At 52.8% G+C, this 22,221-nt stretch overlaps 1 protein-coding gene across 2 annotated transcripts; it reads left to right on the top strand.

Annotated features, from left to right (window-relative positions):
- Positions 1-4,331: 4,331 nt before the first annotated feature.
- RASIP1 (Ras interacting protein 1) lies at positions 4,332-21,674 on the top strand (the record flags this gene model as incomplete). 2 transcript variants are annotated; one of them, XM_080702770.1, is made up of 11 exons in its annotated part: positions 4,332-4,468; positions 5,120-5,805; positions 7,729-8,084; positions 11,621-12,274; positions 13,582-13,619; positions 13,824-13,975; positions 14,092-14,195; positions 15,651-15,894; positions 16,088-16,260; positions 20,080-20,227; positions 21,475-21,674. In XM_080702770.1, 11 exons carry the CDS (start codon positions 4,332-4,334, stop codon positions 21,672-21,674), a joined length of 2,892 nt encoding a protein of 963 aa, XP_080558896.1. The 2 variants fall into 2 exon arrangements, with proteins under 2 accessions (XP_080558896.1, XP_080558895.1); XM_080702769.1 differs by having other exon boundaries at positions 14,080-14,195.
- Positions 21,675-22,221: the final 547 nt, after the last annotated feature.

Raw genomic sequence — 22,221 nt, 5'->3', positions numbered from 1 at the left:
CCCCCCCCCACAGATGAGGACACATTGCAACAGACATCCAACAGCTTTCTGAGAGAACTGAAACGCATTGTAGACGGGAACGCAACAGGTAAATTAACGGAGGGAGTAGGGGGTGGGGGCAGAAATCTCTCAGGAAAGCCATTGCTGTTCCTGCCCCAGTGGCTGCTCAGTCAAATACTAGGTTCTGGAGCCACGCTGCCTAGGTTCAGATCCCAGCTCTACCCCTTCCAAGCATGCCATGTGGCCTGGAGCCAGGAACTAGGTGCCTTCCTCCCTCGGCTGTTGGGAAGACAAAGTAATACATGTGTATGGCTTGGCCCAGTGGCCAGCAGCTGTGTTAAGTACTTGATTTCAGTACCCTTTCCTGGGATGCCAGCCCCTCTCAGTGGCACGGTGTCTGTAGTCCCAGCTACTTAGGCGGGCGAAGGCAGGAGGGTGGCGTGTGCCCAGGAGTTTAAGACCAGCTTGGAAAACTCGGTGCACACAGACAGAGAAAAAAGCATCCTACCATTCTGCTTCCTCCCAGATGGCGACATGGTGCAGGAGATACTCTGGATGCTTCGCCACCAAAAGGAGGCCTTTGCCAGATCTGTTGCTCGGTTCCTAAAAGAGGGTGAGGGAAGATGGGAGTCCAGGACCCCAGCCCCCAACTTCCATAACCCAAGAGGCCCTATCTCCAGCCCATTAGCTTACCCAATGGGTCCCTTGGCTTCCTCCACCCCCTGCTCCCTCAGATCCCCTCAGACAGCCCTTTTCCCAGCCCCCTCTTTCATCCTTCCTAATTTAGAAATCTGATTCTCTGGCTGGGCCCTGTGGTGGCGTACCTCTAACCTGCAATCCCAGCATTTGGGAGGGTGAGATAAGAGGAGGGCATGTTCCAGGTCAGCCTCAGCAGTGTAGCAAGACCCTCAGCAACTTAGTGAGACCTTGTTTCAAAATAAAGAATAAAAAAAGGTTGGGGTTGTAACTGAGAGGCAGACTACCCCTGAGCTCAATCCCCAGTACCCCCCATTTTTAAAAATATTTGATTCTAGTTAGGCGTGGTAGCACATGCTTGTAATCTCAGTACATGGAGGCTGGGACAGGAGGATCGAGGTGCAGGTTTAATGCCAGCCTCAGCTATTTAGGCCCTCTGCAATTTAGTGAGACCCTGTTTCAAAATAAAGAATAAAAAATAGGGCTGGGAGTGTAGCTCAGAGGTAGAATGCCCCTGGGTTCAATCCTAGTATCAGAGGGGGGAAAAAATCTGATTCTGAAGCCAGGCGTGATGGTGCACGCTTGTAATTCCAGTACTTGGGAGACTGAGGCAGGAAGATTGGAGGATTGAGGCCAACCTCTGCTACTTAGTGAGGCCCTCTGCAATTTAGTGAGACCCTGTTTCAAAATAAAGAATAAAAAATAGGGCTGAGGTTGTAGCTCAGAGGTTGAATGCCCCTGGGTTCAATCCTCAGTTCCATACACACACAAATAAATAAATAAATAAATCTGATTCTGCCAGGCATGGTGGCACATGCCTGTAATCCCAGTACTTGGGAGGCTGAGGCAGGAGGACCACAGGTTCAAGGGCAGCCTCAGTAAGTAGTGAGACTCTCATCAATCTAGTGAGACCCTGTTTCAAAATAAAAAAAATAATCGTCCCACCTCAGCAACTTGTGAGGCCCTCTGCAACTTGATGAAACCTTGTTTCAAAATAAAGAATAAAATAAAATAGGGCTGAGGATGTAGCTCGGAGATAAAATGTCCCTGAGTTCAAACTCCAGTGCCACACACACACACACACACAAAAAAAAAAAAAAAAAAAAAAAAAAAATCTGATTCTCCTCTCTCTCTTTCCTTCTTCTGAGGCAGCTTATTGTCCCAACAAATGTGGTGAGTCCAAATAACAGAAGCTAATCTTTTATCCCTTACCCCTGCCCCATTAATCTCGCCTCTCCCCTCCCCCTATGGGATGCAGATGGTTTCTTCACCCTCTGAATCTGAGGAGTTCCTGGGTCACCAGTATTTCCCCGGCTTGGATTTCTTGGGCAGTGGGTGGTTCTCTTTGCCCTGTTTCTTAAGCCTGTTGGAGGGCTGACCTAGGAGTTTGGCACACCCCTGACCGTAGCCCCCTGCCTTGCCCTCTCTCTTAGAGCCACCTTTTAGTGGGCGAATGCAGATCCATTCCGTTCCCATTCCAGGCATGATGCTGCAGCCTCTGATCTGGTGCGCGCGCTGTCAGAAGCAAGTTCACACTTGTCGGAAGTCTTATGATTGCGGAGGTGAGAACTGGGCCCAGCGGAGGAGTGCGAGGGGCAGGACCAGGAGAGAGAGACTGGGTCTAGGCGTGCCCCAAACCGACAGGACCAGGAGAGACTGGGCCTAGGCGTGCCCCAAACCGAGCGTGAGGCGGTGGACGGAGGGCGGGGACGCAGAAGGGGCATCTCGCAGCCATCCCACATCTTCAGAGCAGACCGTGGAGGTCCATGAAATGGAAGACCTGATACTGAACTGTCAGCTCAACTGGCACCACGCCTCTCAAGGTCTCACAGACTACAGCTTTTACCGGGTAGGGCCTTCTGACTCCTATCGACCCTTGGACCCCAAGCCCTGAGCCCGTGGCCCCTGGATCCATTGGCCTGCACCGGCCCTCCTGACTCACACCCTATTAGGTGTGGCCTCTACTAGCCCCTAAAGACCCAGAACCCTGACCAACTCCCGCATTGAGGCCCTATAATCATTCACCCCTGTATTCCCCAACCCCCGAATTCCCCAGGCCTCTATGACCCCTTAAGCTTGGGTCTAGGTTTGGGGAAACAATTCTGAGACCTTGGTGAAGAAGGGAAAGGAGGCCCTCCTGACCAAGCACTTGGTGGGTCGTGAGGATGAGGGCAAATACCGCTGCGAGCTGGGCACCGTGAATCAGGGTCCAGCCACGATCATTCATTTCCAGGTCAAAGGTCAGTGCTGGGCGCTGGAGAGGTGTGGCAATCTGGGCCCCGGGTGTTGGGGCCGCTTTGGGGGCGTGACTTCCTCTCTAGAGGCGTGGCTTCCAGACAGGGTGTGGCCTCGGGCCGCGGAGGTGTGGCTTCTCGCCCGGGCGTGGCCTCTGGACACCGGGGGCAGGGTTTCCTTGGGTGTGTTCCTCACGCCAAGGGCCAGGCTATGCAGCGGGCTTGTCTTCATCCCCTGCCCTATCAGTATTGCCCAGAAAATCCCAGGAAGAAAAATTGCCACCAAACGTCGTCACCCAGGATGAAACCTCAAACAGTCAAGGCTCAGACGAATCGAAGGTCTTGTTTACGACCTTCCACTCTAACACCCATTCCCTGCCGACTTCGAAAGCCGAGGAGATGCTGCTGAGAGGCCGCCTCATTGGGCTGCTGATCTGCATCTCTGTAGTCCTGGTAGCCTGTCTGGCTATCTGGTGAGCCACTCACCGAAGAAGGCATGGCTTGGAAGGAGGGGCGGGGCCTGCTGCGGATGGGGCTCCCACGGGGGCGGGGCTTCCATAGCAGGGAGCGCTTGAATAATTGCCATAATAGGGGCAGGTTGGAGAGGAGCTGGAACGGGGAGGGGGGCGTCCCTCAACCACTGCCCTAACCTGGCCCCATTATAACCCCTCAAACTCCCTCAGGCTAGTTTACCGGAGAAAGCCGAAGGCTAGTTTGAAGGCTGAACAGAAGTCTGCAGGGACGGCAGAAGAGACGCTGGAAACCATGCCTTCGGGAATGCCTTCGGGGACGCCCGAAAAGCAGCCCTCCGAGACCATGATTGACTCCCCTGCTGAAGACCAAGACGAACAGCCCGAAGAGTCGAGTTAAAAATAATAAAAGATTTGTCTGGTTGTCCGAGTACCTGAGTTACTCCTTCTAGACTGGTCCAAACTGGGTTCCCTGAGAGGAGAGGTCTGGAGGAGAGGGCTCCTGCCGGAGGGAGGAAGGTCCGGAACCTGCGACCAAGGGACTGCGATTTAATTCTAGAATCAAGGGATAGGGCAGGGCCAACCCTAGCCAGATCTCCTCCCCCCAGGCCTGGTCTCACAGGACGCCCCCTCCCCGCTCTTCCTGCCGAGTTTCCTCTCGCCTTTTCCTGTCCCCCACCCAGTGCTGAGAGCTGGGGCAAAGGCTTTAGAAGAGCAAAGGGATCGGGAACTAATCCAGGCGGAGCCAGGGCCTCCGGGTGCTGCGGACCCGAAGCAGGGTAAGAGCCAGGGACCCCGGGGTTAGCCTGGAGTCAGCGCCCATCCTGGGACCCAGGAGTTCCGGGCGGATTCCTCTTGCCCCACTCCCTTCCACCCCCTTCCCACCACCCAGCGCCTTGGAGCTGGGCCTTACCCACCTTTTCTTAGGGCCATGCTATCTGGTGAACGGAAGGAGGGCGGGAGCCCCCGCTTTGGGAAGCTCCATCTCCCAGTGGGCTTGTGGATCAATTCCCCCAGGAAGCAGCTGGCCAAGCTAGGCCGGCGGTGGCCCAGCGCCGCTTCTGTCAAGTGAGTGCTACCTCGGCGGGATGCCTGCCTCTGCCCCACCTGCCTCCCATCTGTCCCCGTTTTGGGTCCACCCCCAAGCCTTGAGTCTCAGCCAGGGACCCTAGAGGCTCAGCACCAATTCCTGAATTGAGTGCGGAGTCCAGCTGGGGCTGGGGGTGAGAGGAGACGGAGGGACGCTGTGCTATCAGAGCGCAGTGGGGGAGAGTGGGGGCCAGGAGTTGGGTCAGGCCGGATGGGCCCCGGGATGCAACGAAGAGAGGGCGCTGGGGTTTGATTCACCTTCCTTCCTCCCGCTCTGTTCACCTCTTGGAATTTCCTTCGGTGGGACTGGCCTTTATTTATTTTTTACTTATTTATTAATTTATTTAAACTCTCTCTCTGCCTCTGGCCTCGACCCCTCCCAATCTCCGTCCACCCCGGGTGTCTGCTTTTCTGTCCGTCTCTGCGTCCATCTCTCTGTGGACCCCTGTGTGTGTGTGTGTGTGTGTGTGTGTGTGTGTGTGTGTGTGTGTGTCTGTCTGTCTGTCTGTCTGTCTGTCTGTCTGTCTGTCTGTCTGTCTGTGTCCATCTCCCCTTCCCGGCCCCCACTCCGGCCTCTGCGTGTCTGTCTGGGCCTCTGTCCCGCGTCCCCGCCCCTCGGCGGGCTCCCAGGTCTTCGTCTTCCGACACGGGGAGCCGCAGCAGCGAGCCGCTGCCCCCGCCGCCGCCGCACGTGGAGCTCCGGCGAGTGGGCGCGGTGAAGGCGGCGGGGGGCGCCTCCGGCAGCCGCGCCAAGCGCATCTCGCAGCTCTTCCGCGGCTCGGGGACCGGGGCGGCGGGCTCGGGCGGCGCTGGAGCCGCCGGCGGCCCCGGGGGCGCGCAGCGCTGGGCCAGCGAGAAGAAGCTGCCCGAGCTGGCGGCGGGCGTGGCCCCGGAGCCCCCGCTGGCCGCGCGCCCCACGGCGCCCCCCGGGGTCCTCAAGATCTTCGGCGCGGGGCTGGCGTCGGGCGCCAACTACAAGAGCGTGCTGGCCACGGCGCGCTCCACGGCGCGGGAGCTCGTGGCCGAGGCGCTGGAGCGCTACGGGCTGGCCGGCAGCCCCGGCGGCGGCCCGGGCGAGGGCGGCTGCGTGGACGCCTTCGCGCTGTGCGACGCGCTGGGCCGGCCGGCCGCGGCGGGCGTGAGCAGCGGCGAGTGGCGGGCCGAGCACCTGCGCGTGCTGGGCGACTCCGAGCGCCCGCTGCTGGTGCAGGAGCTGTGGCGCGCGCGGCCGGGCTGGGGCCGGCGCTTCGAGCTGCGCGGCCGCGAGGAGGCGCGCCGGCTGGAGCAGGAGGCCTTCGGGGCGGCGGACAGCGACGGTGAGCCCGCGGGGCGGGGCACGAGAGGGGCGGGGCCAGGGATCGGGTGGGGCGTGGTCGGGTTGTGTGGGCGGGGCTTGGGCGTCGGTGGGGCGGGGCAGGTGAGAGGAGCGGGGCCCGGGACCTGGGTGGGGCGGGGCTTAGGCGTCGGTAGGAGGTGATGGGCGGGGCCAGGGACCTGGATGGGGCCGGGCTTGGTCGTCGGTAGGGGGCGGGGCAGAGGAGACGGGGCGGGGCCAGGGGCCTAGAAGGGCGGGGCTTGCGCAGCGGTATGAGGCGGGGCAGGGGAGAGGGGCGCGGCCAGGGACGTGGGGCGCCGACGGGGCCCCGCCCATAGGCGCAAATCTGGATGGTACGTACCTCTAGGACCAGGTCCTACAGGTGGAGGGCAGAGCTGGGGCGGGGCCGGCATCTCCGGATAGAGGTGGCCAGAGCGAGGAGCTGGAGATTTGGGTCGGGCCTCTAGGTAGATCTCGATTTACAAGGTGAGGCTAGGGACACTGTCTGTCATGACCTGCTTGGCCGTGGGGGTTGGAAGTGTCCCAGAGTGGCCCGGGATGGAGACATGGCCTTTATTAGGCATCTGACACTGCCTTTGGAGGAGGCTGAGTGTGTGGCCAGACCGAAGGAATGGTGGATGGTTAGGGAGTGTGTGGGGTCTGGAAGCAGGGCGGGCCTGTGGAATGGGTGAGAACCTATAGGGTACCGAGAGATTTTTGCCTGTGTGTTGGAGAGAAATAGAAATTACAGAACTAGGAAACCGGAGAAATAGGCACGGCCAGTATCCTTGAAGGATGTGCAAAGCCAGTGGGCAGGGCCTGTGGTGAGGGGGTGCAGCCTGGAGCCTGAAGGTTAGGTCGGTTGATGTGGGGTGGGCCTGGGTCTCTGGCTGGGGGCCTCTCTGCCAAGTAGGTCGAGGTGGTTCTTGAGGGGTGGGGCCTATATGAGTGGAGCCTGGAAAGGAGGGCTCCTGGATGCGGCCTGGAGGACAAAGTGGGAGGAGGCTCTGAGGGGCTAGGGCTTGGATCAGGGTGGCCTCAGGCCGGGTTGGCTGCCTAGTGTGGGCACCTGGGAAAGGAAGAGGCTAGAGGAAGAGGTGTTCAGAGAGGCCAAGGAAGGTTAATGCCTCTTGGGGGCCTGAAATAGCGAGTGAGCATGGAACCCGGCCGGGGTGGGCCCTCTAAGTGGCTTTCTACATGTTCTTTTGGGAGAGAAAGTGTTGTGGTCATCAAATGGATGGGCTTTGAACTCAGGCTTGGGTTCCAATTCGTTCTCTGTCGGTAGATCTCAGTGAAATTCTAGGCGAAGGTTTAATGGGATAATGTATACACTTGGCACATAATAGGTGCTTAATAACGAATGTGATTGTGATCGCATTTTTTTTCTCCAAAACTGTTTGCTGAGCACCTGTTGTGGGCCACCCGTGTTTTAGGGACCTGGGGGGAATACAGCAGTGCCATTGGCAGGTGAGGTTCGCACCTTCCCAGATCTGACAGTCGTAGGGGGAAACACTTTAGTTTATTCATTAAGTTAACTTCCACTGAGCACCAATTACATGCCAGGGCCCATGCGGGGTCGAGAAAATCCGAGTGCCCTGTACAGGTCTAGTTACCTGCCTCAACTCGGACGAGCAGGGAAAGGTGTTCAGGAGGAAAGTGTTTATCTCCTTGAGGACAGGATCATCTCGGCTACTCCTTGCCCAGGTCAGTCCCCTGCACATAGTAGGTGATTGTTAAGAGAATGCATATTTGAGCTGAAAACTGCAAGGTGGGCAGGAGTCAGGCAGGCAGTGTGTTCCAGGCACAGGGACAGCATCTGCAAACGTTAAGAGGGGCAAGCGGCCGCACTTGTTGGAGAGATTCTGTCTCCAGTGACCTCAGCTCCGTCTTTCCAGTCTCAGTCCCACTCCATCTCTCGCCACAGGCACGGGCGCCCCCTCGTGGCGGCCACAGAAAAATCGTTCCCGGGCAGCGTCCGGCGGAGCGGCGCTGGCCAGTCCTGGTCCAGGGTCCGGATCAGGGCCCCCAACAGGGTCTGGGGGCAAGGAACGCTCGGAAAACTTGTCTCTGCGGCGCAGCGTGTCGGAGCTTAGCCTGCAGGGGCGGCGGAGGCGGCAGCAGGAACGCAGGCAACAGGCACTTAGCATGGCCCCAGGGGCAGCCGATGCCCAACTAGGACCTGCAGACACCGGGGACTTCGACCAGTTGACTCAGTGCCTCATCCAGGCCCCCAGCAACCGCCCCTACTTCCTGCTGCTCCAGGGTTACCAGGATGCCCAGGTTAGCGGCTCCTCCCCACCGCGAGTCCACTCTCAGAATCCCTTTGGTGAAGGTAGCCTCAGGTGTTCAGGAGCTCAGGGAGGTGTGGTCCAGCAGGGCTCCAGAACAGAAAATAGCTTGTTGAGAGGAGGGTAAACGACTATTCCACTGACTACCAGGGAATGACTAATTTCACTCAGAGTTGGAGGGAAACACTGTCTTCATCAAAGGGAGTCCAGTGGAGAGAAAAGATCCCTTGCAAGCGTCCATTTCTTTCTTTCTTTCTTTCTTTCTTTCTTTCTTTCTTTCTTTCTTTCTTTGGTACTGGGGGTTAAACCTACAGGCTTTCTACCTGCAAGTTACACCCCCAACCATTTTAATTTTTTTTTTTCGGAACTGGAGATTGAATCCAGGACATTCTACGTCCGAGCTATACCCTCAGCCTTATTTTATTTATTAATTTATTTATTTATTGGTGGTACTGGGGTTCCTGGAAACCCTTCTACCTCCGGGCTACACTCCCAGACCTATTTTTTATATTTTTATTTGGAAACAGGGTCTCTTAAACCAGCAAGGCTGGCTTTGAACCTGCACGGTGCTCCTGTCTCCGCCTCCCAAGCACGGGGATTACAAGCGTGCGCCACCACGCCCGGCTATTTTATTTTATTTTGAAACAGGGTCTCACTAAGTTGTGGAAGGCCTCACTAAGTAGCTGAGGCTGGATGTGAACCTGCAATCCTTCTATCTCAGCCTCCTACGTACTAGGATTACAAGCATAGCCTGTAACCATGCCTGGCTCTTCTTAATTTTTTTTAATGGAGTCTCATTAGATTGCTAAGGCTGGCTTTGAACCTGTGATCCTTCTATCTGTCTGAGCCTCTCAAGTACTGAGTTACAAGCATGTTCCACTGCAGCTGCCCAAGAGTCCATTTCTGGAGGGAGAGTACTGGGAGTGTGCAACTGGGCCAGGGAAATCACTGGACCAGAGTCTGGGATCTTGTCCTGAATAAGTGTGTATTTTCTTGGTGGAGAGAGTGGACCAATCCATTTGTAACAACGATAACTTAGATTGGAACAATCTGACCATTGTTGGTGGAGGCAGGTGGCACTGATATTTATAAGTATTTTACACACGGGTGAACTTGAGTGTTAGGTTTGTTTTAGGAAGGAGGTCAGCTGGTGCTTCTGTGTGTGTGTGGGGGGGGGGGTATCAGGGATTGAACCCAGGGGAATTTTACCCCCAAGCTATAGCTTTAAAAAAAAAAAAAAAAACCCAGGGTATTGCTAAGTTGCTTACAGCCTCACTAAGTAGCTGAGGCTGGCCTGGAACCTGTGATCCTCCTGTCTCAGCCTCTCCCAAGTACTATGTTTACAAGGGTGCACTGCCATCAGCTGGTCAGTGCTTCCATTTTTACGGGATGGAGGAGAGAGGACATTTCTAGGAAGGATCTGGAAAGCATCTCTTTATAGAGGGATGAATAGGATGCTCTGTAAGAGACGGTTCTCCCGGGAGCATCTATTTATAAGTGAAATACCTAGAAGAACCCACCATATGGAGATCTCTATGGAGATGTCAGCTTTGGGGATGGGAATACTGGGAGATTCTGTTGATAAACAAGGAGTGTCTCTGGGATCCTCTGTCATGCGAGTAGGTGAGTCTCTTGTAGGAGTATGCTTCCTTAGAAATGAGTTCATGGATGCTGGGCGTGGTGGCACACGCTTTTAATCCCAGCATTTGGGAGGCAGAGAGCCGAGGATCACGGTTCAAGGACAGCCTCAGCTACTTAGTAAGCCCTTTGCAACTCAGTGAGACTGTTTAAAAAAAAAAAGGCTAAGAAATAGGGACTGGGGGTGGGTAGCTCAGTGGTAGAATGCCCGTGGGTTCCATCTCCAGTACCACGAAAGAAAGAAAGAGAGAGAGAGAGAAAGAAAGAAAGAAAGAAAGAGGGAAAGAGGGAAAGAAAGAAATGAGTTCATGGTGGTACTGGAATAAGTAGGGAATCCAGCCTGGTGTTGTGGTGCACACCTGTAATTCCAGTACTTGGGGGGCTGAGACAGGAGGATCACAGGATTAAGGCCAGCCTTAGCAATTTAGCAAGACCCTATTTCAAAATAAATGGTTGGGTGTGGTGTTGCACTCTTGTAATCCCAGCACTTGGGAGGCTATGACAGGAGGATCACAGGTGTGTGGCCAACCTCAGCAGCTTAGTGAGACCATCTGCAACTTAGTGGGATGCTGTTCCCAAATAAAAAGAATAAAATAGAGCTGGGGTTATAGCTCAGAGGCAGACTGCCCCTGGTTCCATCCCCAGTACCACCAAAAAATAAAAATAAAAAAAAGGACTGACGGTGTAGTTCGGAGGCAGAATGCCTTTGTGATCAATCCCTACTAGCAAAGAGAAAGCTGGGTGTGGTGGCACACACTTATAATCCCAGTACTTGGGAGGCTGAGACAAGAGGATCACAGGTTCGTTGCCAGCCACAGCTACTTAGTGAGGCCTCCACAACTTAAGGAAACCCTGTTTCAAATTAAAGAATTAAACATTGAGCTGGGAGAGTAGCTCAGAGGTAGAATGCCCCTGGGTTCAGTCCCCAGTACCAAAAAGAAAGAGAGAAAGAGAGAGACTGAATATCTATTGTAGAAAGGGTGTCTTCTTGGAAGTGCATATTCATGGATGTATGTAATAGAAGAAACATATTTGAGTGAGTCTTGCTTTGGGATATTGAGAGAAACTATTATTGGAAAGGGAAAGGTATTTGGAAGCTTCCATTCTGAGAGTGGAACAGTGAACAAGTGGGCCTGGGGATAGGGAAAGGGACAAAGGCTTCCTTGGAAAGGGCCATCACTGAGGATAATGGGACAGTCCATTTTTTGGGGGTGGTGTCCTTGGAAGCACTCATTTCTTGGGCTGGATGTTGTGAGAGAGTCTACTGTAGGTTGGGGAAGAATACATTCAGAATTGCTAAGAAGTCGGGAGAGTCCTTTGGAGAAGGAGCTCCTTGGAAGCATCTGTTCTTTGAGGACCAACAAGGTAGAATCCACTCTGGGAAAGGGTTTTTTTTCTAAGTACCCTCTTCTGATGCATGCTATGGGAGGGCCTACCACAGAAGGCTCCTTCAACGAGGCCACTAATTTGGAGGTGGGGCATTTGAAGAGTCCTTTGGGGATCCCAGTAGATCTCTCCTTGGACGTGTTAATTTAAAGGACCAAACGGGCTGGGCATGAACTATAATCCCAGTACTTGGGCATGAACTATAATCCCAGTACTTGGGCATGAACTATAATCCCAGTACTTGGGAGGATTGAAGACTAGAAGCCAGCCTCAGCAACTTAGCAAGATAGTCAGCATCATTTCTCAAAATAATTTTTTTTTTTTTTAAAAAGGGCTAGGGGTGTAGAATGTGCCAGGGTTCAATTTCCAGTTCCAAAACTAAATAAAGGGAGAGGTGGGTGTTGGGGGAGAATGGAGCGTGGAAGGGGGAGGGGGGAAGGGGTCAATGTTTGGAAGTGTCCATCCCACAGAGAACTGGGATGGGGCTCTCTGCCTCCCCCCCAGGACTTCGTGGTGTACGTGATGACGCGGGAGCAGCACGTGTTCGGCCGCGGCGGGGCCTCGTCTTCGCGCGGCGGGACCCCGGCCCCCTACGTGGACACCTTCCTCAGCGCCCCCGACATCCTGCCGCGGCACTGCACGGTGCGCGCGGGCCCCGAGCCCCCCGCCCTGGTGCGGCCCTCGCGGGGCGCCCCGGTCACGCACAACGGGTGCCTCCTGCTGCGGGAGGCCGAGCTGCACCCCGGGGACCTGCTGGGGCTGGGGGAGCACTTCCTGTTCATGTACAAGGACCCCCGCGCCGGGGGCTCGGGGCCCGCCCGGCCGCCCTGGCTGCCCGCGCGCCCCGGGGCGCCGCCGCCCGGCCCGGGCTGGGCCTTCTCCTGCCGCCTGTGCGGCCGCGGGCTGCAGGAGCGCGGCGAGGCGCTGGCCGCCTACCTGGACGGCCGCGAGCCGCTGCTGCGCTTCCGCCCGCGCGAGGAGGAGGCGCTGCTGGGCGAGATCGTGCGCGCCGCGGCCGCGGGCGCCGGGGACCTGCCGCCGCTCGGGCCCGCCACGCTGCTGGCGCTGTGCGTGCAGCACTCGGCGCGCGAGCTGGAGCTCGGACACCTGCCGCGCCTGCTCGGCCGCCTGGCCCGGCTCATCAGGGAGGCCGTCTGGGTGAGCGCCCCGCCCCTGCCGCCCCCGGGGGGGCCCCGGGCCACCAGGCTCGGGCTGGGAAAGGAGGGGATCCCACTGGATGGGAATTTGGAGAATCCCGTGTGAGAAGCACAGGGAGCAGCCCGTCGGCCTGGAGTTTTGAGCCGGACGTGGCGAGCAAGCGAGGCCATTCTTTGAGGATGGGTCCGTCGAACCTACGCGTGCGAGCGCCAAAGAAATCATTCGGAGAAGAGGAAAAGCCCGCCCTATGGAGCTAGGGCCTAGAGGGAGCTTTAGGGAGTCCCTTGTCCGTAAGAAGAAACTGTTTAGCAGAGACCAAAGAGTGATAGACAAGTCATGATCTTAGGACTGTGTCTTAAAAGGTAGGAAGAGGCCAGTGGCACACGGTTATGATCCCAATACTTCAGAGACTGAGACGGGTTGGTGGTGGTGGTGGTGGTGGGGATCGCAGGTTAGAGGACAGCCGCAGCAAGTAATGAGACTTCCACGAACCTAGTGAGAGCCTGTTTCCCAGCGTGGTGGCGCATGCTTGTAATTCCAGTACTCGGGAGGCTGAGACAGGAGGATCTCCGGTCCAAAGCGAGCCTTGGCAACATAGCAAGGCCCTCAGCAGCCTCGTGAGACCCTGTTTCCAAATAAAGAAATCAAATCAGGCTGGGAGCATAGGTGAGAGGTAGAATGCTTCTAAGTTCAATCCATAGTACCAAAAATAAATAAATTAAAATAAAGTCAGAGCCGGTGTGGTGGTCCACGCTTGTAATGACAGCATTTGGGAGGCTGAGACAGGAGGATGGAAGGTTCGTGGGCGGCCTCAGCTACTTAGTGAGGCCCTTTGCAACTCAGCGAGACCCTGTTTCAAATTAAAGAATGAAAAATAGGACTGAGGGTGTTGCTTGAAGGTAGAATGCCCCTGGTTTCCATCCCCAGTACCGCAAAAATAAATAAATAAATAAATAAATATAAAAATAAAGTCAAGCCGGGAGTGTAGCTTGGAAGTAGAATGCTCCTGGGTTCAATCTAGTGTGTGTGTGTGTGTGTGTGTGTGTGTGTGTGTGTGTGTGTGTGTGTTTAGTAGCTGGTGCTGTATCTCAGAGGTAGAATGCCTTTGGACTCAATTCTCAATTCCCAGAACCAAAAACAAAAAAAAAAAGTAAGAAGAGGGAGAGACCATTATGACAAAGAGGGTTAGGATACATCTGAAAAGTGGGGAGAGTATCAAAAAGGTGCTTCTAGAAAAACTAGGGTATTAACTGACAATCCGCCCTCCTTAATATTCTCACCATAATTCTCATTTTACTGTTCCACAGGAAAAGATTAAGGAAATTGGTGACCGTCAACCAGAAAAGTAAGAGCTATTCTGGGCAGAATGATCCGGAGGGGTGGTTGGGATTTGTGTTCGGTCCTGCATTTATTCCCTCTTAGAGCAAGTTTCTGCTCCTCCTTGGTACTCAGCCTTTCTAGCTGTGAATTGGGCTTGGGTTCGGGCCTCAACTTACAGCCAGATTCTAGGGTTCAGACCAGGATCACAGGCTCCTTTTATCCTCCCCAGCCACCCTGAGGGGGTCCCCGAGGTGCCCCTGACTCCTGAGGCTGTGTCTGTGGAGCTGCGGCCACTCATGCTGTGGATGGCCAACACCACGGAGCTGCTGAGCTTTGTGCAGGAGAAAGTACTGGAAATGGAGAAGGAGGCCGACCAGGAGGGTGAGCTGGGCCCCAGGCCTACGCCTATCCAAGCCCCCTGTTACTTCCTGAGCCTGGGGACCTGGGCCCCTGGCTGCCAGCCTCTGGTTCTCTCTCACCCCCAGGCCTGTCCTCAGACCCACAGCTCTGCAATGACCTGGAATTGTGTGACGAGGCCATGGCCCTCATGGATGAAGTCATCATGTGTACCTTCCAGCAGTCTGTCTACTACCTCACCAAGGTTGGCCTTGCCCCTGGTTTCCTATTCGATATAGCATCACTTTCTGTTTAACGCACGTTGCGGTGCTCTGTCACCTTCTGTTTGACTCAAGATTTCCGTCTCCTGTGACACCACTTCCGTGTCATCCCAGTATTCGGCTGTTCTAATACCACTTCCGGCTTGAGCTGACATCACTTCCTGCCTTTCTGGCGTCTCTTTCTGCTTTGCAGTCATCACCTCTTGACAGGCTGATGTTACTACCTGGTCGTATCACCATTTTCTCAAGCTCCTGTTTTTTTTTTTAAGTCCACTGATAAGTTATAGGTAGAGTGTGTTCATCTAGTGCCAGGTGCTATCATCTAAACCAGAGCTCTTGAATCAGATTTTACTTCCTGTGTTTGCTGGGCTCACTTCCCGTAGCTTTGAATCCACTCTCTTTTCTGACCCATGTACCTTTTTCTCTCTGAATGTGCTTCCTAAAGGACCTGCTTTTCCCATGTTTGACCTGAATATTGCTTCTTAAATTTCTCAGGGATTTTGGCCTATGGTGGGGCTGCTGATCTATAAACCAGGAGAGAACCTTTCTTCTTTTTTTCTTGCAGAACTGGGGATTGAACCCAAGGGCATTCTATCTCTGAGCTACACCTCCAACCCTATTGTGTGTGTGTGTGTGTGTGTGTGTGTGTGTGTGTGTGTATGGTACTGGGGATGGAAGCCAGGGGCATTGTACCTCCAAGCTACACCCCCTCCAAGCTACACCCCCAGCCGTGTTTTTTATACTATTTTGAAACAGAGTCTCACTAAGCTGCGAAGGGCCTCATGAAGTAGCTGAGGCTGGCCATGAGAACCTGCAATCCTCCTGTCTCAGCCTCCCGAGTACTGGGATTACAAGCATGTGCCACCACATCCTGCCCAAGAAGATCTTTTGGGACAGATCATCTCTAAGTTCCTGGAGCAGCCTTGATTATGAAGCCCTTTCCTCTGAGGCTTTACTTCCTGCACATCCTTGCCAAGTGTGGTTTTCTTTCTTCTGTGCCTCTGACCTCATTTCCTGTCCTTGGCCTGGTCTCACTTTCCACTGGCTGCTACCCCACTCCCACTTCCTGACTTCATTCTCTTTCCTTCCTTCAGGAGTTCTGGATAATTCTCTGACTGAAGGGGGCTTCTTTGTCCAGTGTCCTTTGTCCTTGAGCTGTCTCTGCTGAGAACTACAAGTTCCATAGTGCGTGAGAGGTGGTCTTACTTAAAATAAACTCTAGAGAGGCTTTCTTAAGACTTGGGTTGCTCCAGCCCTAATAAATGCTAGAAACACATCTACAGAGTAGGGGTTTGCTCATGGAGCCCCTTTGGGTGAAGGGAGGATGGACTACAACTCCCAGAAGCCTCTGGTGGAGCTTCCCATTATCTTCATCCTCTACCACCTTGAAGCTCCCTTGAGATAGAGGGAATCACTTGTGTCTTCCTCTGTCTCCTCAGACTCTTTATTCAACACTGCCTGCTCTCCTGGACAGCAACCCTTTCACAGCTGGGGCAGAGCTGCCGGGACCTGGTGCGGAGCTGGCGGCCATGCCTCCCGGGTTGAGGCCTACCCTGGGCGTGTTCCAGGCAGCGCTGGAGTTGACCAGCCAGTGCGAGCTGCACCCAGACCTTGTGTCTCAGACTTTCGGCTACCTGTTCTTCTTCTCCAATGCCTCCCTCCTCAACTCATTGATGGAACGAGGTGAGGGCTGGGCTGGAAGCCATCAGGGAGGCAAAGACGGGAGCCTCCCAGACCCACACCAGGCTCTGCACAGGCTCAGGACGCGCCTTTGGGTATTTTGGAGAACAAGCTCCGGGTTCCAAGCCGTAAGGAATGGTCTGGGAGCCAGGACAGGTTCTACCTACCCATGGCCCCTCACACCCTTCCCTCACAGGTCAAGGCCGACCTTTCTATCAGTGGTCCCGAGCTGTCCAAATCCGAACCAACCTGGATCTTGTCTTGGACTGGCTCCAGGGGGCTGGGCTGGGTGACATTGCCACTGAATTCTTCCGGAAACTCTCCATTGCCGTGAACCTGCTCTGCGTGCCCCGAACCTCCCTGCTGAAGGTGACTCCTGACCCCAGCTGCTAACTCCTCAACCCGCTCAGCAGCCCTCTGTAATGAGCTCACTCCTGGATTTCCCCTAAGACCCCAACTTATCTCTACGCTCAGCTCAGACAGCTAGCAGCTAGAAGGAAGCCAGTACCAACAGTGACCACACTTGACTATGTCTGAATCCCAGTAGAATGTATTAAAAATCGCTTGTGCTAGGCATGGTAGCAAACACCTATAGTTCCAGTACTTGGGAGGCTGAGACAGGAAAATTGCAGGTTGAGGACAGTCTCAGCAAGTAGAGTGATTCTCATCAACTTAGTGAGATCCTGTTTCAAAACAAAAATAAAATAGGGCTGGGGCCAGGCATGGTGGTGCATGCCTGTAATCCCTATATTGGGAGGCTGAGATAGGAGGATTGCAGGTTTGCGGCCGGCCTCAGCTACTTAGTGAGGCCCTCCACAACTTAGTGAGACCCTGTTTCTTTTTTCTTTTTTGCAGGTCTGGGGATAGAACCCAGGGGCATTTGACCTCCGAGCTACACCGACCTGTCCTATTTTTTATTCTTTATTTTGAAACCGGGTCCCACTGAGTTAGTTGCAGAGAGCCTCACTAAGTAGCTGAGGTTGTCTGCGAACCCCGATCCTCCGGTCTCAGCCTTCCGAATGCTGGGATTACAGCGTGCGCCACCGTGCCCAGCCAGTGAGACCCTGTTTCAAAATAAATAATAAGCTGGGTGTGGTAGCTCATGCTTATAATCCCAGTACTTACGAGGTTGAGACAGAGGATCGCACAGGTTTGAAGCCAGCATCAGCTAAGCTGAGACTCTCAGCAACTTAGTGAGACCCTGTTCTGAAGTAAAATATAAAATAGGTCTGGGAGTGTAGCCTGCAGGTAGAAAGTCCCTGGGTTCCATCCCCATTATCACAAAAATAAAAAGTGTAAAAATAGGGCTGAGGGTGTAGCTTGAGGGTAGAATGTTCCAAGGTGCAATCCTCAGTACTGCAAATAATAATAATAATAAAATAGGGCTGGGGATATAGCTCATATTTATTTATTTATTTATTTATTTATTTATTTATTTATTTATTTATTTATTTATTTTTGTGGTACTGGGGTTCCTGGAAGCCCTTCTACCTCCGGGCTCCACTCCCAGACCTATTTTATACTTGTTTTTGGAAACAGGGTCTCTTAAGCCAGCGCGGCTGGCTTCGAACCCGTGCGATCCTCCTGTCTCTGCCTCCCAAGCGTGGGGATTACAAGTGTGTGCCACCACGCCCGGCTTATTTATTTATTTATTTATTTATTTATTTATTTATTTATTTTCGGGTCTGGGGATGAAACCCAGAGGCATTTGACCTCCAAGCTACCCCCTGGCCCATTTTTTTTATATTCTTTATTTTGAAACAGAGTCTCACTAAGTTGCAGAGGGCCTCACTAAGTAGCTGAGGCTGTCCTTGAACCACAATCCTCCAGTCTCAGCCTCCCAAATGCTGGGATTACAAGCGTGTGCCACCATGCCCAGTTATTTATGTAAAATATATAAATAAATAAATAAATAAATAGTTTGCAGAGCCAGACATAGTGGCATATGTCTGTAATCCCAATGCTTAGGAGGCTGAGACAGTAGGATTGTAGGTTTGAGGCCACCCTCTGCAACTTAATGTGACCCTATTTCAAAATAAAAGGGCTGGAGGTGTAGCTTGGAGGCAAAATGCCCCTGGATTCAATCCTCAGTACCACAAAAAAAAAAAAAAAAGTTTGCAGGTATCCGGTGCTGCAGTGCATACCTATAATCCTGGTATTTGGGAATCTGAGACCACAGAAATAAATAAATAAATAAATAAATAAATAAATAAATAAATAAATGTCTGGGTGTGGCTCAGAGGTAGAATGCCCCCGGGTTCAATACTCAGTGCTACAAAGACAAACTAAAATCCATTGGACCTAAACCTAAACTTCAGGTCAGGGACTGTGGTTAGGTCTTCTAATTTTTTATTTATTTATTTATTTTTGTTGTTAGTACTGGGGATTGAACCGAGGGCCATTCTACCTTCAAGCTATACCCCAGCCCTATTATTTATTTATTTATTTACTTATTTGTTAACTTATTAATTTTGCGGCACCAGAGATGGAACCCAGGGACATTGTACCTCTGAGCTACACCCCAGCCCTACTTTTTTAGTCTTTTTATTTTTTTATCTTTTATTATTATTTTTATTTATTTATTTTTATTTTCTTTTATCTTTTTGGTGGTACTGGGGGTGGAACCCAGAGGCTTTCTACCTCCAGGCTATACTTCCAGACCTATTTTATATTTTATTTGGAAACAGGGTCTAAGTTGCTGAGAACCTCACTAAGTAGCTGAGCCTGGCTTCGAACCTGCCCGATCCTCCTGTCTCAGCCTCCCAAGCGCGGATCTTTTATTAATTGAAAAACATTGGCAGTACTGGGGATGGAATCCAGGGGCTTTCCACCTCCAAGCTACACCCCTAGTGCTATTTTTTATTCTTTATTTTGAAACAGGGTCTCACTAAGATGCGGAGGACCTCACTAAGTAACTGAGGCTGGCCACGAACCTCAGATCCTCCTGTCACAGCCTTGCAAGTACTAGGATTACAAGTGTGTGCCACCACACCCAGCTAACTCTTCTGATTTAATGTTTAAAAATCCCCGTAACAGACCAGGCATAGTGACGCATGCTTGTAAACCCAGCATTCAGGAGGCGGAGACTGGAGGATCAAGGTTCACAGGCAGCCTCAGCTACTTAGCAAGGCCCTTCACAACTCAGTGGGACCCTGTTTCAAAAATAAAAAGACTAGTGGAAGCCGGGCATGGTGGCGCACGCTTGTAATCCCAGTGCTTGGGAGGCTGAGACAGGAGGATCGCACAGGTTCGAAGTCAGCCTCAGTTACCTAGTGAGGCTCTCAGCAACTTAGTGAGACCCTGTTGCCAAATAAAATATAAAATAGGTCTGGGAGTGTAGCCTGGAGGTAGAAAGCCCCCTGGGTTCCACCCCTAGTACCACCAAAATAAAAATAAATACATAATAAGTAAATAAATAAATAAATAAATAAATAGACTAAAAAATAGGACTGGGGGTATAACTCGGAGGAATAATGACCCTGGGTTTTATCTCTGGTACTGCCAAAAAAAAAAAAATCCCCATAACAAGCAGTGGCACATCCCTTTAGTCCCAGTACTCGAGAGGCTGAGACAAGTGAGTCACAGGCTCAAGGCCAGCCTCATCAATTTAGTGCGACCCTGCTTCAAGATAACAAAAATAAAAATGCTGGAGATGTAGCTCGGAGGTAGAACATCCCTGAGTTTAACCCCTAGTACCACAAAAGAAAAGAAAAGTGCTGGTGAAGCCGGGCGTGGTGGCGCACGCTTGTAATCCCTGCTCTTGGGAGGCTGAGACAGGAGGATCGCACGGGTTCGAAGCCAGCCTCATCTGTTTAGTGAGGCTTTCAGCAACTTAGTGAGACCCTGTTTCCAAATAAAATATAAAATAGGTCTGGGAGTTTAGCCCAGAGGTAGAAAGCCTCTGGGTTCCACCCCCATTACCACCAAAAAAAAAAAAGAAAAGTGCTGGTGGTAAAGCTCAGAGATAGAATGCCCTGGGTTCAACCCTAGTCACACACACATACACACACACACACTTGCTGCGAGCATACCTTTCCCTGCCATTGTTTCAGTAACAAGTGTCTTCAGTCATGGTCAGACTCCACTATCTCCTACTGTATTCACTCCATTTACGAAGGTCCTTCTACCTAGTGTATTTCTCAACTGCCCCATAATGACCATAAACTTCTTACCTGGTCCTCCCACCAGGCTTCATGGAGCAGCCTACGGACTGACCACTCCACCCTGACCCCTGCTCAGCTCCATCACCTGCTTAGCCACTACCAGCTGGGTCCTGGGCGCGGACCACCGCCTGCCTGGGACCCTCCTCCAGCTGAGCGGGACGCTGTGGACACAGGTGAGGAGAAATGGGGATACCAGTATTGGGGCGTTGACTTTCCTCTTTCCTCAGGACCTAGGAGTCTATATTGCCAAGCCCTCTTCTCCTCCTTCAGAATCATGGACCTCTAACTCTTTCCTTTCCCAGGACCTAAGTGCTAAACTTTGATCCCTTTATTCCAGGATACAAAAGTGTTAGAATACCAGTTCTTCCCCCCCCCCTCAGGGATTCAGGCTCCACCCTTTTATCTCTATAACCCTTTTCCACTTCCTCTAGGATTCCAGACCCCTTCATCCTCTGGAATTCCTAAGACTATGTTCCCAGCCCTTCCTTAAAGATCTAGGTATCCAACTATTTTATTTTTTTTTTACTTTCATTTTTTGTGATACTAGGGATTGAACTCAGGGGCATTCTACCTCTGAGCTACACTCCAGCCCTATTTTATATTTTATCGTGAAACAAGGTCTCACTATTGTGGAGGGCCTCACAAGGTTGCTGAGGGTGGCCACGAACCAGCAATCCTCTGTCTCAGCCTCCCAAGGACTGGGATTACAAGCATGAGCTGAGCCAGTACTCAACTATTAAAGCCTATTTCTCATTGTCCTGCACAATTTGAATTACAACTCCCATCCTGCTCCAGGATTTTTTTTTTTTGGGGGGGGGGTGCTGAGGATGAAATCCAGAGGCCTTCTACCTCCAGGCAACACTCCCAGACCTGTTTTATATTTTATTTGGAAACAGGGTCTCACTAAGTTGTTGAGAGCCTCACTAAGTAGCTGAGGCTGGCTTCGAACCTGCGTGATCCTCCTGTCTCAGCCTCCCAAGTACTGGGATTACAAGTGTGCGCCACCACGACCGGCTCTGCTCCAGGATTCTAAGAGTCCCATTTGAGCTTTGCTCCATGAGTTGCTAGAAGTCTTTTTCCTGAGTCATGGTACAGCCTTGGGCATCTCATGCCCCTCCCCCCTTTTTAATTTGGTGGTACTGGGGATTAAAGTAAGGGGCATTCTACCTCTGAGCTACACCCCCAGCCCTATTTTTTAATTCTTTCTTTATCTTGTTTCAAAATGAATATTTCTTATTCTTCATTTTGAAACAAGGGCTCACAAAGTTGCAGAGGGTCTCACTAAGTAGTTGAGGCTGGCTGTGAACCTGCGACACTCTTGTCTAACCTCCCAAGTACAGGGATCACAAACATGCGCCACCACGGCCGGTGTCCTCATGCCCATTTCCAGACGCTAACCCTGTCCTCTTCGGCCTCACAGGGGACATATTCGAAAGCTTCTCCTCGCATCCTCCCCTCATCCTGCCTCTGGGCAGTTCGCGCCTGCGTCTCACAGGTCCAGTGACAGACGACGCCCTGCATCGCGAACTACGCAGGCTTCGTCGCCTCCTTTGGGATCTTGAGCAGCAGGAGCTCCCGGCCAATCACCGCCACGGACCTCCTGTGGCCACGCCTCCTTGAGACCAATAGATAACGAGCGCGCGAACCTTAAAAAATTCATGGGCTCCTGCTCACTGGAGGGCGCCTGTGGACGGGCATTCTGGGAGTTGTAGTTCTTGCCCCCGCGTGGAACGCTGGGAATTTGAGTTTTTGATAGCGTATGGGACTGTGGGCTTGGGATGCGAATGCCTTGGATCAATAAAAGTATCTGGTATTGCCAACGCCTCCCTTATTAAGACTCGGGGCCTTACAAATGGTGATTTTTAAGGGATCAGGACCCTCGGCCGCAGCACTGGGTCTTTGCCGAATCCGAAGCGGTATTTATAGCCATGGCCTCAGCTTGCCCTCTTGCGTGTAACCCAACCCAGGAGCACTAGGGCCTCCCACACACCTCGGAACACAGCCCGAAGCGTGCTCTGCCGAACATCAAGTCCCTAGAACCAGCCGTTTCTCCCTCTCACCCTCGCAGCGCAAACTCCAGCCTTCTCCCTCTAACCCAGAAAGTCTGGGTCCGCAGCCCCATCCTGAACCCGTCTGCCTGCTGGAAACACAATACCTCTATTTCTGT

The sequence above is a fragment of the Muscardinus avellanarius genome (genome assembly GCF_963383645.1).
Source record: "Muscardinus avellanarius genome assembly, chromosome: 10".
Taxonomy (NCBI): Eukaryota; Metazoa; Chordata; class Mammalia; order Rodentia; family Gliridae; genus Muscardinus; species Muscardinus avellanarius.
Note: the sequence above shows the minus strand (reverse complement) of the source record. Positions and strands in the feature narration are given on the sequence as shown.